General features: G+C 34.1%; 2 protein-coding genes across 3 annotated transcripts; one reads left to right on the top strand and one right to left on the bottom strand.

Annotated features, from left to right (window-relative positions):
* Window positions 1–1,926: 1,926 nt before the first annotated feature.
* On the top strand, window positions 1,927–19,069 carry LOC138189632 (putative protein FAM10A4). The gene is made up of 5 exons (XM_069131709.1): window positions 1,927–2,156; window positions 2,451–2,741; window positions 2,884–3,296; window positions 18,132–18,347; window positions 18,679–19,069. Exons 2-5 carry the CDS (start codon window positions 2,459–2,461, stop codon window positions 18,904–18,906), a joined length of 1,140 nt encoding a protein of 379 aa, XP_068987810.1. The 5' UTR covers window positions 1,927–2,156; window positions 2,451–2,458; the 3' UTR covers window positions 18,907–19,069.
* LOC138189630 (neurofilament medium polypeptide) lies at window positions 3,598–14,004 on the bottom strand. 2 transcript variants are annotated; one of them, XM_069131706.1, is made up of 10 exons: window positions 13,827–14,004; window positions 8,428–8,514; window positions 8,276–8,361; window positions 8,029–8,185; window positions 6,500–7,666; window positions 6,239–6,355; window positions 5,824–6,053; window positions 5,558–5,749; window positions 5,232–5,495; window positions 3,598–5,129 (listed from the first exon to the last, which is right to left on the bottom strand). In XM_069131706.1, the coding sequence occupies exons 1-10, from the start codon at window positions 13,897–13,899 to the stop codon at window positions 4,749–4,751; spliced, it is 2,754 nt and encodes a 917-aa protein (XP_068987807.1). In that variant the 5' UTR covers window positions 13,900–14,004; the 3' UTR covers window positions 3,598–4,748. The 2 variants fall into 2 exon arrangements, with proteins under 2 accessions (XP_068987807.1, XP_068987808.1); XM_069131707.1 differs by having other exon boundaries at window positions 5,824–5,996; window positions 13,827–14,003.
* Window positions 19,070–19,242: the final 173 nt, after the last annotated feature.

Genomic DNA, 19,242 nt, shown 5'->3' with positions numbered 1-19,242 from the left:
CAAGGATATCATATAACTGTGTACATGACATTCATTTCGTATTCTAACGCGTTGCTATTAAATTAACTAGCATTTCAAGTTCCATTCTGCTTTCTGATTTATAATGTTAATTTAAAGAAAAAAGAATTTTGAAACTATTCATATAATTAATTCTACTATAGAATAGATGTTACCTATTTTACCGCTACTTTTAGGTAACTAATTACATGTAAATAGTGTGACGAACAATTAAATTGAATGACAATGGATCTTAGACTTTTTTCAACGGATTTCGTGAACAGATACATATAATTTTGTTATCTGTTGCGCAAAGGAGAACAACCAATTTCTTACAATAGGGCACAGCATAATATATTGCAGCGTGGTTGGATATTTCTATACAGTAAAGTAATTTCTACGATATAGACTTGGTGTGCACTGTGAAGAACCGTCTTGTAATTGTTGATAATTTTTAATGAGAGTGGATGATAAGGTATATCCACATACTGTGCCGTCTTGTAATGAACTTGTCGATATAATATCAAATTTTTGAAAACTTATTGTTAAGCTTGCGTTACACACCTCATTTGTAAATATTAGATCATATTTTTGTCTGTAGCATAATGAGGATTTTAACTGCAATTTATTTAGTTCATAGTATAAGATAATAAAGCTGGAAAATATAATGGGACAAAAAGAGCGTTATCATTTCTCTAGTTTCTAATTACAAGTGATGTAGTTCTACATAGAATGGGATAACATTTTTTTATTATATATTCAGATCATTTTATTATCCTCCGAAGTTTTATTACTTCCCTACTATCAAATGATAAAGTTGATACTTCAAAACGATGGAAAGTTAAGGTTAAAGGTTATGTATAATAAAATACAGTTATACATAAAATTAATCATGTTTTTTATTATTTGCATATACTATTAATATGTATATTCTTTCCTAGCAAATAATAAGGAAAGTTATTAATAATTATATTCCATCCAACGAAACCAGTCGATAATATACAAAACGTAATTACTGCGGCTGTAGCTACTGGCTGTCGGTTAATAATACTTGAACGTTGCTTGTGTTACTAGTCGACGGCCAATAGGAAACAGGAAATGTTCTAATTTCACAGTACAGGTGGTGCACCATGCGGTCAAGTGCTGAAGCTGATCGACGCTAGCATATACAAGAACCAAAAAATTAGGGATCTGCCCTGTTTGGTTCCACATTAGTATAGACAAAAACCTGTTTAATTTTAAATTACTATTATATTATAATTATAAATTAATTTTACGGAAAAGTTCTTTTTACGGAAACTCTTTTATGAAAAATTTACTTTTCTGTCCGAGATAAGCAAATATGAGAATAACAAAATTGCGCAATAATTAAAGTAATTGCAACTTATTTAAGAAAGAGAAATTATTTACTTACTATATTTTTTTTTAGAGAAAAAAGAGAATATGCGGCGAATTTTCAAAAATGTACTCATATTTGGTAAAGTATAATATTTTGGCATAATAGTGACATTGAGATCATATTGTCACATATTTAGATATATTACGAAAAATGTACATCGAATGCTGATGAAGAACAAAATAAAATAATTGGCTGTACCAGAGGTTGTACTTTACTTTAGGTTACATAAAATTATTGACTTGTTTTTTACATATTATTACAGTTTTCGACGCGCAGAATACAGAAATGAAAATCTTAAGCTTAGAAATCTGGCGGTTGAAAAGTTATGCGTGTTAAATTTGATCCAAAACATGTCTTTATTTTCTCTTGTTATTTCTATGTTAATATTTATTATCGTATTCGCGTAAACTCACTTTTCTATTATTATCTAAAGTAAGAAATTCTAACTAATCAGATGTTACTTGCATAAATGATGCCAGTTGTAAACTTGCCAACATATTAATATGTGTATTCTGCCCTGCCTAGTGCAGTATTGCGTATCAGATCTAACGATCAGATGAATGTGGTCTCTCCCTCTCTGTTAGGATATAATAATACGTATCTACTTCGATCGTATGCCTAGTGCATTTTGTTGTGCTCCAAATATTAATTTCATATTTTGTGAACTCGAATAATACAAATTATTTTCAATAATATCAGAACCTTAAATATTTATTTCATACCTTTCGTCGAAATCTACGTAAATTCTATATTATTATTGGTAAGTATGCGAATTCTGATATGTATTAAAACTATCCATTACCGGTATTACGAACATTGTATTTCTTTTTCTATTGTACATATCAAAAAATCAAAATGTATTAAAAGATCAAACTTTATTTAAGTCACATAAATTTTTTGTATATTGACTAATCATTCGACATACATAATTGATACATATATGGTTATATGTTGGTCGTGTTTACTTGTTTGCTAGAATTTTCTTTCATATTTGTGCAGCATAAATGCGCATAATACGTTTTGTATAATTTATTATTTTCATTTGTTGTTTTAGGTAGCAAAATGTCTGTTCCTTTAAAACCAGAGCTTCTTGCACAATTGGAAGCATTTTTCAATACATGCATGATAAATCCTTCTTTGTTAAATCAGCCAGAATATTGTTTTATAAAAACGTTCATTGAATTTTTTGGAGGACGGATACCAAAAACAAATCAGCAATCAAGTAATGAACCACCAAGCAAAAAGTCAGAAGATGCAAATGCATCTAAAGAACCTGAACCAGAACCAGAACCGGAACCAGAAAGCGAAGAAAGTGATATTGATCTTGATATGAGTGGAGTAATTGGTAAAAATTTATCTAAAATTTTATCTTAATTTTCATTAATTTTTGTATTTAATCTTAATTTTTTGTATGCATCTTTAATAATATTGAGATTTAAATAGAATTTATATTAATATTTAATAATATTTCTAAATTACAATTGTAGAACCAGATGAAGATACTCCTCAAAAAATGGGAAATCCTACTTTGCAACCAACAGAAGAAGAAATTGCAGAATCTCAGGCTAAACGTTCCGAAGCTGTATCAGCTTTTATAGAAAAAGATTATGAAAAGGCTATAGAACTTTATACAGAAGCTATAGTATTAAATCCACAGGCATCGTTACTTTATGCCAAACGTGGACAAATTTTCATGTTAATGAAAAAGCCTAATGCCTGTATTCGTGATTGTAATCGTGCTTTGGAACTAAATCCGGATAGTGCAGCAGCTCACAAGTTTAGAGGAAGGGCCTATCACTTGCTTGGAAAATTCGAAGAAGCGGCTACTGATTTGAGACTTGCTTGTAAATTTGACTTTGATGAGCAAGCTGACGAGTGGTTACGAGAAGTTACACCAAACGTAAGTATCTTCCTTTTAAATCGTTACTATCTTTCTCATAATCTAATTTATTATTTCAATCACTTTGCATATTTTTCAAACTTTTTATTATTGAAAAGATTGCATGCTCACTTAATCAGAATACCTATCAATTAATCATATTGTAATTTTTCTTATAGTATTATTTTATGTAACTAAGATCAGTTAAATCCTGTTTGTTATATTGGATTAATATATCATACTTTTAGTTATCTATTAAATCTTATTTATTATATATATAAATAATCTGTATTTGGGATTGAGAATATCACATTTACACAAATGACAAGTATAATTTATATATTCCTATTTGAAAAATACATAAATTAAGTCTATTAAACCTCAATACTTAACTTACGTAGAATAACATAACAATTTGCTTACTTTCAAAAAAATCGATCACACATGTGAACAACAATAACAATGCAAAACAATTCATGATTTATATGAGGCATTTAATTTACACAAGGTACATTAAAAATCAAATTTTTTACTAAAACAAACAATATATTCATTCACATTGAAATATAGTTTATATATCAACATGGGAAGTTATTATCGAGTAATTAATTAATTTTTTTTAAATAAATATTTATAACTTTTAATAAGAACACGATTTGTAGCTTCAAAAAGAGATCATTCTTATCTCTTTCTTAATGGAAATATTTTTATTTATTTTATTTTACATACTTATAATATGTAACTGCTCTCATCGTATGTTGTTCTGATGGCTGAAAGTGTCACAGCATTGTGCTACAATTAGCACAACCATTACACTAAGTTCCAAAAAAGTCTATCGCGCGAGTTCACTGTATTTCCAACTTCTATATTTGTGTGTTAGACAATAGGACCCACCATTATTGTGATATGTTTTCCATAACTGTGTAATCAAAGCTGTATTGGAACACATTCAAAGGAAACACACTATTCTTTTCTCAGATTGGAATGGTAACACTCGTCCTATTTTCCAAACACAGGTTTCTTGAAATCTTCAATTCATTCCAATCCACTAATACACTTAAATATATGTTAAGCATATCATTAACCAACCGTATCATCTTCCTTATTGTGTCATTAGTACCCATATTATTTACCTACAAAACCAACAGTACATTTTCATACTTCACAGTATGTCTTCTCATCCTTAAATAAACTATTTAATATTATCGCGCAAAATAATGTTCCAGGAGAATTCTGTTTAGGTCTTGCATTCTCTTCTCTTCATGTATGATCCAGTTGGACTTTTATCTGAAGGCGATCCAAACCTAAGTTTTTGCTATTTCAGGAAAGAAACTTCTCTGTACTGCTTGAAGTAATGAACTTACACCAATGTTCGTTTCCTTTCACTCTTTCTCTTGTTTGTTTTGTACGATTTGCTCTCACCTCATATCTCATGTGGCATCAAGAGCTTTGTTTGAGAATGTAGGATTACACTCAACTAGGAGGACTTGTTTCATACTCGTGTATGACTTGCTCTACTGATTTCTTGTATTTGCCTACGAGCTCTGGCAAATCGTAAGCAATGGCAACATCGAGTCTATTGATCGGACATCCACGGAAGTACGTGCACGTAGAGCTTAGTAAAGGGAAATCATAAAGAGGATTTAATCGGAAGAAGTCTCGATAAACGTCTGGATCAGGCAAGTCATAGCGTGATATATTCTTCAAAGTACTTAAGCCCTCGTAGATATGGTAATCTTGTGGATTATCGGTAATCTTGTCACTGATCTCTTTTTTGTTTCCAAAGAATGTCTTGTGATTGTAGTACGTGGTTAGGTAGCAATCTACCATTTTAGCATGATTGCGCACTCGTACCTATAAGCATGAAGAAATATTTCATATTTAATCACCGATCAAAGACAACAGATTAAGAAGATGAAAAATCATATTAATGAAAAATCGATCGTAATAACTTACAGCGAATCTTCTGGCGCTCGCTATCTTATGCTCGACCCGTTTGTCGATGGCAGTACGTAAGTCACGTAGGAATGCACGTTCCTGAGCATACAATAATCTGGTAGGTGCACCAGCTTCGTATGGTAACGACCACAATGATGTGGAGTACATTATCGGTGGCTCAGCGCTGGACATCAGCGGGGATATATTCCAAATCAGAGCGCCTTGCACTCTCATCAGTTCTTCTGGTTTTACTTGATCAGCTTTGTTGAGAATGATGCGTGTCTGTGTGGAAGTTCACATTATCCTGGTGTTAACAGTGTCCAGATTTTAATATCGAAGCTTACCTGATGTTCCCTTCCTTTCAATTGATCAAGGATAGCCTCTGTTTCTGGCCCAACGTCTAACTTGGATGGATCGTATACTAGAAATATTATGTCTGCGCGGTCAATGAACCATTGACACGCATCGTTAAACGGGAACAAACGTTGGACTTGTTTTCGAATTTCTAAAATTCCTGGTATCTCGACGATATTGACCTATTAATGTAAAAAAATACATCATTGAAATAACAAATTTTTATAGAATGAAATTATTTAAAGAATATATTTACTTTTTCTAGCAATTTATTGTCAAGTCGTAAACCCTTAAGACGATCGAGCAATCCTTGGCCGAATTTTTGTAATCCGGAGAAAGTCCAGTCGGCGGCTAGCTGTGTGCCATCGAGGATCTCCTCTTCCTCTCCGTGCATAATAATATTGAAGTAGGCCGGAGATGGCTCGGCTCCTGTGTCATTTCCATTTGGCGTTTTGCATTGCTCCTCAAAGCACTCTCTCAAACCACCTAAACACTATCTGTATATTCATGCTCCTAGCATGCTTCTAGCACTAAATCTTTACATCAGCATTGTTTTACTATTTGAAGGCGTGATCACGGCCGACTTAGTTAAGCGTCAATATAAAGTAAGTCGAAGCATCCTCGCACAACAAATTCTCACTACTTTCTTCGTTTTCTCGCTACTTACGCACCTGTTCTTAACGATGTCTGGCTGTACTCGATATCGAGCAAATAGTTTATGATGGAAGATTTCCCACCGCTCCACGGACCCATGAAGAGGACTAGTGGCTTCGAAAATATTTCCGGATCTATAAAGTTAATGTTACATATTTAAATAGCGAATATTAGTACTTTGGTATTAGTAGTATTTTTGAATATTACTATTTCAAGGAATAATTTTTTTATCAATTAATAGTGACCTATCTCATTTTGTTTATTTTAATTATGCTTACCACCAAAGTGTCTATTGCTCAAGTCTCTATATTTATACAAAGACTCCAATGGTTGGATGGCATTGTCATAAACCCTCTTCAGTTCCTTTAGTATAACATCCGCGTGTTTCTGTATTGCTCGTTCTTTCTCTTCATTTTCTTCATCCAGTTTTAACAGCTGATTAATATGATCACGCGGTCGTAAATTCTCCGGTACCACTATCTCTCGGATCAAGTCTTCCTCTGGGGTAGGTTCTTCTTCGCTTTCTCCTGGTTCCTTCGAGCCTTCACCATCTCCTTCGCTTTCTTCGCCTTCTCCTACGCCTTCTTCTCCGCCTTCTTCTTCGCCTTCTTTTCCGCCAATTTCTCTCCTAGCACGAGACTTCGGCTTATCAGTTTCTTCCTCTGCTGATTTAGCTTCTTCTTCAGTTCCCTTCTCCGTCGACTTCTCCGCTTCTTCTTCTTCTTCCATTGATTTTGCAGTTTCTTCTTCCACTGATTTTACAGTTTCTTCTTCAACTGATTTTGCGGTTTCTTCTTCAGACTTACCTTCTTCAGCTTCTTCACTCTGTTTTGCTTCCTCCTCTGTTTGGCCTTCTGTACTTTCACCTTCACCTTCACCTTCTTTACTCTCTTCCTTTGCTTCTTCTCCGCTTACTTGTTGCTCCACTGATTGACCTTCCTCTTCAGTTTTACTATCTTGGTCTTTTTCACCTTCTTCTTTAGAAACTGCTTCTTCTGCCTTTTCCGCCTTCGAATCGGTCGCATCGTCTTCGGTTTTCTCTTCGTCAGACTTCACCTCCTCGGTCTTGGCTTCTTCGTCGGATTTCTCCTCGTCGATTTTCGCTTCTTCAGTCGATTCTCCTTCGGCTTGTGCTTCGTCGGATTTTCCATCGTCAGCCTGCGATTTTTCCTCGGATTTTCCTTCATCTACATCGATTTCAGCATCTCGTTGTACTTCTTCTTCTGATTTTCCAGCATCCGCTGGTTCTTCTTCCTCAGACTTTTCCATTTGTGCTGCCTCCTCCGATTTTTCCTCTTCACCAGATTTTACATCCTTATCCTCTTCAGTTCCTTCCTGAGCAGAATCTGCACCACCCTCTTCCGCTTGTTCCACAGATTCCTCCTTATCCTCCTCGGTTTCTTTGACTACTTCTCCGGACTTTTCATCTGGTTGCTCACTTTCACCTAGAAGCAATAATATGTTTTTTAATACTTTGGGAGTAGTAATGAATCTTGAAAGAAGAGACGTGATATTGTATTCTAGCTTCCTTTGTTTTATGATTCTACAAAAGCTCCAGGAATTTAATCTAATTTGTTAAGGTAAGAAATTTTATTGAGTTAAGATACTTTATTTAAGATAAGAAAAATTATATAAAAAGGCAAGAATAATTAGATAACAATCAAAAGAAGTATCTATGCTCATAAAGGAGCAGTATTGAGTATACAGTATTAGCTTGGTGTAATATTAATTACCTAACTTGAATGAATTTATAGATGTAAGAAGAAGATTAACAGGTTGATGCAAATACTGATCCTTTAACATTTACCTCCTTCTGCTTCACCTGTTTCGGCACTTTCTCCAGGTTCTTCTCCAGCTTCAGCACTTTGCACACCTTGTTCGGCACTTTCTGCGCCTCCAGTTTCTTCTACCGATTCTTGTTTATCTTCTTCTGTTGCCGCATCTTCCTTTGAAGGCTTACCTTCCTACAGCGAATGTCAAAAAACATTTTCGTGATCTTCATACATTAAAATGATAATTATTGATTTTAGAATGAAAAAGATACTTTGTCTTACTTCTTCGCTCGCAGGTTTTGCTTCATCTTCTTGATTCTCTTTATCGACGTCGGTCCCGGCCTCGGCACTGGTCTGCTCCAAAGATCCTTCAAACGAAAGATTCTAGAAATCGTTGTGCTCCAGTTGAATATCCCTCGACATTTTAACATTACCTGTACCGAGATCCTTCAACGCCTTCTCTATATATGGTCGACACAGATCCTCTGGCGGCACTTCTAGCTCTTCTTCGCTTTGCACTCCTGAAAACACGAGTTCAGTCTCAAAATTACTACAGGAATTTACGTATTTATTAGAAGAGAAGAAGTAGTACTCATGTTGAAAAGTGTAAAAGATTATTACTACGAATATTAGTTAATTATGAATTTATTGCACGTTTGAAGGAGCACTTGGTTTCCATTTCAAAATTATTGGAATTTCAATTCCTTTTCTTCAATTTTCTTTTTTTTTTTTTATTTATAAAAGAATAGATTGTGTATCTGAAATATAATATTTTATTGATACAATAACACTAAAGAACCATTGGTATATCCTGATGATCATTCATGAACGTATATGAGGTGTATATACAATAACAAGAAATGTTTATATGAAGTATTTTTCTTTTGTCCGAATTTTACACAAGATTTCACGGTTGGCTTGGTTCTATGCCGATTCTTTGAGTGCCAGGAATTTTCGTCGAGAGTTCTCACTATGCTAAACACGCGGTGCCAAAAGAAGGTGCGGAGTATTAGATAACCTAGCACGGAGCTTAGCAGGAGAGTTTAACGCCACGCGACCACCAAAAATATCTGACCCAGGTGACGCAAGATCTTGTCAGAGTCATTACACATCGTTTGGGTTGAACGCGTGCTCGAACAGTGACAGGTGTGCCGAAACAACAACCATGCTTGATCGTGATCTAAGCAACTAGGAAAAGATAAGTATCGTTCCTAAAAGATATTAAAAGTCCAATAGTAAAAGATCATAGATTTCCAAAGTTTGAGACGCAACCCACTAATGGATCAAATATTAAAATATGAGAGTAGTTTACATGTTTATCAGGAAAGTTTTACTCATCAAGAATCTTCGATAAATAATTTTAACTGAAAGAAGAATATCCGGTATATCCTATGGAATGTAATTTCTTGTCCAAGTAGATTTATTGCTTGATAAATTGAACTTGAACAAGTACAAATATTTTGATATTTAGAATGTTCAACGTGAAGTTCTTTAGAAGAAGATGGCTTTTGAAAACAACATATGAAAATAATAGTTCAATAGCCATTGTGAAAAGAAGAGGAAGATGATGAAAAGAAATGTACAATAATGGGAACACTGAAGATGATGATAAAGAATGGTTTTCGATTAAGAATGATGTTTTTAGAAATCTATTAGAGTAAGTAGATTTACAGAAGAGAAATTAAAGAAGAATGCAAATGCTGCCAAGTAAAGTTTTAAGAACACAGCAGAAGAGAGTTACCAAGTAATTAATCTGTGGTAGTACCTTGAAAATTTAAAGATGCATTAACATCTTGAATATATTCCAAACTGCGACGTTTTGATACCAGAACAATTATTGAGAAATATGGGGATCAGTTACCAGTTAGTATCCTTGTGCGAGTACAACAGTAAAAATTAATTGGATTAACTATCAATACCTTTATTACTGTAAATTATTTGACAGATAGAAATGTGTCAAAACGTAATATACAAACTGAAGGAAGATTTTATATACACATACATTCACTTTTACTACTATTGACAATTATTGATTATGTACTAAACATCTAGATCTAAGGCAACTAGAGGAAAATGAAGAAACTTCTACAATCTAAACATTACAACAAACCCTTAGGATCCATTAGACTAAAATTGTACTTCACATGCTGTGAAATCATTTCCAAATTTATTGAAAGGGAAAAGGACACAAATAAGCACAGTGTTTCAACGTTGAAGACTATGAATCCTATGAATAATGAAGATGACTTCAAATGAAATGTGTCAATACCCTCACACGTTTGTCTATGAAAACATGGTACGCCAGGATCTAGTTTTGGTGTTATAATATGTACCACCGTATATAAAATCTCGGTCGATGAAAATGTCGATATCATCTTTCTAGGCAGTACCTGGGAGGCCGGTTTCTAAGTTTAGCGACGAGTAGGCGGCTTTGAGCCGAGCAACACTTGAAAATATTTATATATTGGATGAGCGAAACGTATTTTTATCGGTTATTCGCAGCGAAAAAGTACAAATACTTTAGCCGAGATTCTTCGACGATACAGAATTCATTGATACCGTCGATGATGATATCAACGCATTGGAACAACAAATTGAAGAGCAACATCGACAGAAGATATACTAGTATACTAGAGATACTGGATATAATAGTTAATGATTATATAGCAACCAACGATTTCTTACTATGAAATAACTATGAAGAATTTATATGGAGTCAGGTTTCCTGTTCCTTAGTCGATGATGCAATTTTCAAAGTGAAATTTAGTTACTCTGTAGGTATAGATGAAAAGAAAATACGTAGCATGTATTGCTCATAAATTTTCATCATTACATCACACGTGTTGGTACTCTTGGCACGAGATCTTATCATTTTGCACGCTTTAGCCTTTTGTCTCCCACAAAATCAGAGGGAATCTTAACAAAGTTCTAACGATGCTTAATTATTTATTGAATTTTAACTTGACTTTACGAGACTCGTTAAATTATTTATGTAGCTTTTCTTCCTCTTTTATTTGTTTTTGTTCTATAGCGGATTTCAAGATTTTATTTTGATTTAGATTTACTGTTTCGTTACTGAATATTATGAGAACAAACAAAGAAGTAAATTATAAGTGAAGAGCTGCTACCGCTAATTTACAGGCGGAATATTAATTTTAGACTTTAGCGATCTGTAAGATAATATGTTGAAATTATGTATGTTGCAAAATAATCCTCGAAAATGTCAAGATACGGGTAATGGAAGTAGAGGTAAGCAGCTGTCGTTTGGCACAAGCATAGCCACCAAGGATAAAGATAGATTCTGAAGTCTTGTTCCGCGCACTGTGGCATGTATAGTCTTTAATCTTTTTGCTATAAAAGTTAAATTTACTTGAAAAGTGCATTGTTCATTTTTTCTTGACTTGCCATTGATCTATTATATTACTCTAATCATTTTTACAAGTACTCTTTCCTTATGAAAGAAAATTTTCATATAAAGATTTTTATAAAGAAATTAAATTGCTATTTAAAAATAATAAGAAAGATTGTGTTAATTATTATATTGGTTGATATAGATATAATTTATTTAAGAAATTGCACCTTGGTATAATACTATATTCTTTAATAATATTAATAGTGTCATGGCGTAAATGCACGTTTTTTTATAGTAATTTGTAAAAGTTTCAATATTATATGTTTACCATATATTTTACGAGCATGTCAATATATTTGACGAATATTAATTTATGAACTGTTCGTAAGTGGTAAACACGGATTCTGATTATCCTTCATTGTCCATTGCCATCAGCAAACATGTTAAGGTTTAGGTATCGCTTTAAACGGAATTCACGATCAAATTTGTAGAATTTAGAGCGAATCTGGCACGGATTTATGCCTGTTCTTATGTAATTATTTGCAAGTTGTTGACAGTCGGTTTCCATCGATTCCTAAAATAACAAATCCTTGAATCCACGATCAAAATCGTTTACTCGATCGTCGTCCCATTTCGCTTCGTTAATTTGACCGCAATACCATTATCGTTGTTCTCCAACTGCATTTCACATCTACAATAACCATTTCATATTGCATAAAAAAAGAAAAAAGAACGGAAAGAAAAAGAAATAAATAATAACCACTAAATGCCTAACATTTTAAATAAATATTCTTTTATATCTATCAAAACTATCGAAAACGAAAAATTTAGTTTATTTAAGAGATTAAAAGAGAACATAATAACACGTAATTCCTACCACTTCTTTCATTTCTTCAATTTACAAAGTGCAATCATTTTGTATTCTTTTTGATATAGATATATATTTATAATGTTTTTATAATATTTTCAAGAAAATGATTCTATTTTATTAAGAACCATTACTGATATGACGTATATGTACATAATTATTGGTACTATTTTAAAATGATTCTATTGCGTTAAGAATCACTATTGAACTATCGATACTATTCGAAGGAGTTTGTAAGACGTCACGATGTATCAAGGAAATAAAGTTAAACGTTGAAAGGAAGAACACGTGACGTTGAATGGAGAAGAGATGTTCGTTAACGGTATCGGCATAACAAACCAACGATGATGCAATGGATCGTAGGTTCATCGGTTCGATCACACGTTTGCTCGATGCTGAAGAGGCTTGACAAGCCAGGCAACCGATGACGCAGACCAGTGACTTTACGTAACATTGACCTTCATCAATCGTCACACGTTCGTCAGCGCGTCATCCATATCATCGACCGCTAAAACTTCTAGAAACTTGACCACACTGACACCTACGCGCTTGAAAAATCGATGATCTAGATCAATCCTAACAATTGGAAACGATAAAATCAAAAGATTCTCAGGTCCACGATCATCTTCACGAATAATATCGTGAATCATACTCGTGCAAAAGCAAGGTGTTGCTCTTCGTTTATAAAATTAACGACGAATAAACGTCGAATAAACGACGTCGCGTAGATACATTCTAAAAAAGCGTCTCGTGACAACTCGTTAAAAATAACGCGAAAACAAATGATGATGTCAATGCATGGATTTGTTTGGCAGCTCTGTTTCCGGTTAGAATTGAAACGAATCGATGGAGAAAATTCCGTAAAGGAGATTATGAATATATATACGATGAACGAGGTAGTCTCTTTAGAGAAAATCTTGGCACGAACACTTGGTTTTGAAATTCTACGAAACGATGCAACAATGAGGAGAAGAACCAATTCTCTTCTAAAAAGTTCTTGTTTAATTTCTTTTGTAAATTGGAAAACCGTTAAGAAAATCATGCACGAAAGAAAAAGAAGAATAGTACACAGAACATCCAGAATTCCATTAATTTTGAGTATCATATTTAATCGTCATAAAACATAGAACAAAATTAGAACCGGAAGCAGAGATACGTTGATCACTTTCTGATATAAATTTTTCTAAATAAAAACTTGGACGAGAAACTGCGTCAAAAACACTCAAAATAGATGAACTCCCTTGAATCAAACGATTGCGGAAAAATTGAAAAACAGGGATGAAGATGGTTCAAAGTCTCTTCCTAAAGGGACGATAAAACTTTGGAAGATAAACTGTATCAGATATAAAGATCAACTTTCTCAAATCGAACAATTGCACAAGAATCGGAAAACATGGATGATGATGATGATGATGATGATGATGATGATACAAGATCGCTTCCTGAAGGAACGATGAAATCTTGGAAAATAAACCGTAGCAGAAATACTCGAGAGATTAATTACTTCAAATGAAGCGTTCACGGAAGAATCGAAAGAGAAGAATGATGATACAAAGCGAACAGGGGAAGAGAAGCATCCTTGGAGGGAAGGGGCCCGATCGAGGGCTACTCACCCTGTAAGGCGACGGCTAGAAGGGCCAGCAAGAGGCCCACGAAGTACGCGGGTCTCAGCCGCGAGCCCGTCATCTCGTTTCACTAGGCACTACACGATGAGCCAGGGCTGGCAGCTCGTCTCACTCGATAGTCGCCTTCGACTCCAACTCGCCCGCGAGGAACTGGCATTGTCACTACCGCCAAACCCCGAAGTCGCCCCTCTACTTCTCACCCCACAGCCGGGACCACGCGAGCCATCATTTTCTCGTTTTTTCCCGCCTGATCGCGAGATTCCATTCGCGTAATTTTCGAATACCTATTGTTTTTGGTATTTGCTGGCAAGAAGAATTGCATGTTAAATTCCTTATGGAATTAGCGTTAAATGAAATAAAATTAAATTTCAATCGAGAAGATCTTAGTATGTCCGAAGGAAGGAAGAGTGTTTCTTCACACTTTCTCTAAGTGTTCTAGAAATTGGAGACACTTTTAATATATATATTATTGATGGAGAAAGGATATGCGCGTGAAGATTTGGATTATTACTTGGACTTTGTGTAATTAATTACGACGTGATGATATAAATGGAAGTAAATGATTCTATGCTGCAGAGAAGATCTAGAGTACATACAGGTATACTCTATAAATAATTACTCGATATTTGATGGAGTAAACATGTTTGTTTCGAAAGCGTTAGGAGAGAAAAAGAAGTGAATCTGAGCGAAGAAGATCGAAATCTTTAATGTTGATGTTGCTGATTTCGTAACGCGTTGATAGCGAGGATGATAGGTTTGAATAGAAGATACTATACTAGGATTTTAATGAAAGATTAAACCTGAATTGAGTTCTTTTGACAATTTACCAGGTTCCTTCTCTACTCGACTTCTTTACTCAAATCAATAGATTGATCAAAGCAACTCGTAGAAAGTTCTATAGTTACGAGATTTAACCAAAAAGTACGTCTTTTAAACGAGTCCAATGAAGCGTTGCTTTTATTCGAGGCTAGCAATAGTCTACAAAACGACAATTTGGTTTTTCTTGAAGTATGCAGAAGATGCCTGAGCACGACCACCACTGATTCACCGAATCATTATCTCGTACAATCCGTAGATACTGGTCGTAGAGTGGCAGTTTTAAAAATACCTCTTGGCGGCCCGGTTTTCTCGGGTTTGCAGGGTCTACCTGGCCGACAGACCGCTAAGACATTGACTAGCGACCGTGCACGAAGATCCTGCACACGTTTCGACCTGACTATCACGTCATCCTCAACCTCGTTTTCATCGTCGTCGTCTTCGTCGATCTTTTCTTCCTCCTCTTCCTGCGTGTTTTTTTTTTTTTTTTTTTTTTTTTAATATATGACGAAAGTCTGTCATCGACCGTTTTTCTGTTGCTATATTTTCTCATCGATGGTCACAGTATGTTACCCCCAGAATTTGGTAGGCCAGGTGAAGGAAAGTCGATGACGGAAATTCATGACGAGTATAAAGATAGAGGTTTATAAATAATCACGATGATCTCTCGCAGATATATTTTCTTTGTCTTCGCAATGAAAATTACGATGCTTTATCGAAGATCAAAGTTGTGTAGTTACTTAATACGAGCCAATTATATGCGCCGCAGTCGTAGAATTCCTAAAATACATGTGTGATATGGGGACAAGGTCGTCATGGAAATCGGCAGAAAGTTAGATGTTGATGAAAGTAGTACATCTTTGATCTCGAGGAATGTGTGTTGGTTTTGCTAGTCAAAATAAATCGAATATCTTAATCAAATAGTACCGAAATTGTAATACTTTGAGTCTTTAGAAAATAAGCCTCTGTGATTCTTATTTAGTGCATAGGAATTTGGAATAATTCGATTGTTTAATTTTCCATTTTCAACTTCTTTATATTGTTAAAGGTAGGAAAATCGAAGTATAATTTCATTCTCATTGAAAAAATTATATCCAATACATTGTTATATTTGATAATATGCTACGTAACTTATTATAGATTTTCATTGTCAATGAAAATAGCGTTATATCAAATAAACTCTCCTCTTGAAATATTCAGGATGCACGTGTAATAATTCTCAGTAGCATATACGCTACATCGTATACTCGCATTTGCAAATTCTGTATAACATTATCAAGTATCAGTGCTTGTATATTGTTATAGTTATATATATATATATAGTTACTTGTATATAGTTCCTTATAAAACTCGGAGTTTTATACAATGTACAAACACTGAAGCTCGGAATTTCATAAAAAATTCCCAATATATATATGATTAATATATATAATGTATAATAAATAATATACAATAAATAGAACATAAAAGATTATATCGAAAGCATCGTAAACACATAAGAGATAGTCAATTCTCAAAATTACAATCAAAATCACATATCAAATAACAATTTACATCTTCCTGGCTTCAATAACCAGATTAATACAAAGTACAAAAATAATTTTAATTGCCTGAATCTAAATTCCTAAAGCATATTCTAAAGTATTTTAAACAGATATAATACAACATGATATATAAAAATCTATTAAATTCTCCAATTATAATAGCAAAAGTCAGATCAGGACAAGACTTTAAGGACTCGTTCTATTAACAAGAACTCAAAGGCGCCATCTCCACCAATTTTTCAATTACTAAAATACTCTGTACTACTTCGAAATCACTAGAATAAAATTTCACATAACGTGGGCAGCAAGCTTCCAACGAAACGCTTCGTTCTGAAATTAAAGAACCGTGAACACGAGAACACGAAAGGTGGAAAGGGGACAAACTTTTGTGCGACGTAATATTAGCGGAATTCCAGACGTCTGTTATCGACGGTCCCAACGAGAGAACGTGGCTACGGCGCGTGTAGCAAAGAGAAGAGATTCACAGCGAAATGCGTGCTCGTTCGGACAGAGAGAAGCATCGAAACGACGGGCGCCTTTATATTTAGAAGCCCGGGTCGCCGCCGTATAAGGTGGTGCTTCCCTCGTGCAAAAGTTCTCGCGTTTGCTCGCTATCTCCCGTGCTCTCTCCTTTATCCTTTCTTCTTCTTATCTCTTTATCTTCTCTTATCTATAACATTATTCTATCAGGTTATCGATCTTATAGTATTGTTCAAAGATTCTGTCAGTTTAGGTAATAAAAATATAACAAGTGTTTTTAATATCTTCGTTTATTTCCTTATGTCTATGTGTCGTCTATTTAATTCTACGATTCTTTATATGAACTTTAATCATGGATATCTTTCCACCTTAATTATTATTGTCATGACAAAGAGTCATTTTATTTATTTATTGTTGAAATAAGACATTCGTAGTTATTATATAGAGCTAGTTTCTATTTAAGTCTATCACAATGTAGTTAAGAAACAATGCTATTGATAAGTAACGTAGAAACTGATAGCACTTCTGCATCCATCTAATTATAAATCGTTGTTGTCCTTTCTTCTTATCTTTGTATTATAAATGGCTCGTTACGGTCAAACTTCCATATTAAAATATAAATGTTGCGCTTCTATGCGATGGATAATTTCCATTATAACATTGAATATTTCTACCTATTATTCATTGATATTTAAATAAACTACGATAAAACACTCTGATTTGATATAGTTCCTCTATTATAAATATTCCTTCGAAACAGAGATTTCAATGTTTCATTATTCGTTATGATTTTGCGTAGCACGTGAGACAATGTAAAATTCTTTTCATTGACGCCAAAACGGTGGAATGTTTAGGTACGAGCGTAGATTTCATCATTGTAGCAACGATGGGGCATAGTTTAGTGCACACAAAATTTTCATGGTCTATTCGAAACGCTAACTGATCCTTGCCAAAGATAGGAGCTGAAGTGTAAAACTGAATTACAAATGGAAAGCTGTCGAGTATGTATGAAGTGTAAAAGAGGGAAGTATAACGAGAACGGGAAAAGTATCGATTTGAGAAACGAAGTTTACTGGCCAAATTGGCCGGTACACGATCTATAATAAGCTCGTAATCGTATGAGGTCACAATACGGCTTGGACAGACGTGTTTCACGTCATTATGATTTAGTATTTGGACAGGTTCCTGAACCTGGACAGATCCCTGAGTTACTCCTTTCACGGAACATAATGATTAGAGTACTTTGTTTGTGTTAGATCGCAAGCATCGTACAAAAATTCGTTCTTTTATATATTTTAATTAAAATAATATTCAAAATATATAAATTTAAATTAGACATTAAAAATAAAGATTCTTTCTATGTATTATTTTTACTTACTGTATTTATTATATTATTTTGTCTATTACATTCTGCGATAAACCGGTGTATTTTATATCAAATTTTCCTTTATAGGCTCGGAAGATCGAGGAACATAAGAGAAAGAAGGAACGCAAGATACAAGAAAAATTAGAGCGTGAGAGACAGGAAAGATTAAGGAAAGCTCGAGAAAGTGCAAAAGCTTATGAGGACAACACCCGTACTTCCCAAACTGATCATCCCGGAGATAGCCCTGGAATGGGAGACTTTTATAAATTTTTAAATGATCCAGACGTTCTCCAAGCTTTCCAGGTAAATATCTACTAATCAGTCCATTCGACGATATCGTTTATGCGTTAAAATAAACTTCTGTATCACATGGTTATATAGAAGTTAAATTATATAATTAAATTAAAATATATAAAACTCGTGATATCACTGCACTAATATAATTTTTCCTGGTAATTTTTGGAGTTTTTATAGCGTGGATTATCACTTTCGTGTCAGAACGAAACCTATTCTGATATTGGTATTATTAACTCCTCACTAAATTTTTCAATTAATTCTTCAATTAATTTTTCAGTAAATTTTTGAATTAATCTCTCGATTAATTTTCTAACTAATATTGATTTTTCTTTTGCAGGATCCTGAAGTCGCTGAGGCCTTCAAAGAAATTTCTACAAACCCAGCAAATATTTTGAAGTACCAAAACAATCCGACGATCATGGCGTTTATTAATAAGATGGCTTCGAAATTTGGCGGAGCTGGTAATATCCCAGGTGGTTTTCCTGGTATGATGGGTGGTATGCCCAGGGCCCCAGGAGCTGGAGCTCCAAAACCGAAACCACAGGACGACGTTGGCCTTGATTAAAGCTGGTGTGCTCGAAATTCCTTCTCAATTTACCTTCAGATGATTTGCAAGGCTCTGAATAATTGAGCTAAAGCGACCATTATATGGTGTCTTATTAAACTAATACTAACAAATTAACCGTGAGTTGGATTGTAAAAAGATATATCTTTGTTGCCATAAAGAAGATTTATTCGTTTCTCGATAAACTTGAGAAAGAAGCATAATTATAAAAATCCTATATAATATAGCTTAAAGTTAGAACTGTATTCTAAATATGGAATATATCGACATTTGTTATTCTGCAAACGTCCAACTGAACTTATAGATAATAATCGAATAGCATATATTCTATATCAT

Source organism: Bombus flavifrons, chromosome 2, assembly GCF_040668555.2.
Source record: "Bombus flavifrons isolate JBK064 chromosome 2, iyBomFlav1_principal, whole genome shotgun sequence".
Classification (NCBI taxonomy): domain Eukaryota; kingdom Metazoa; phylum Arthropoda; class Insecta; order Hymenoptera; family Apidae; genus Bombus; species Bombus flavifrons.
Note: the sequence above shows the minus strand (reverse complement) of the source record. Positions and strands in the feature narration are given on the sequence as shown.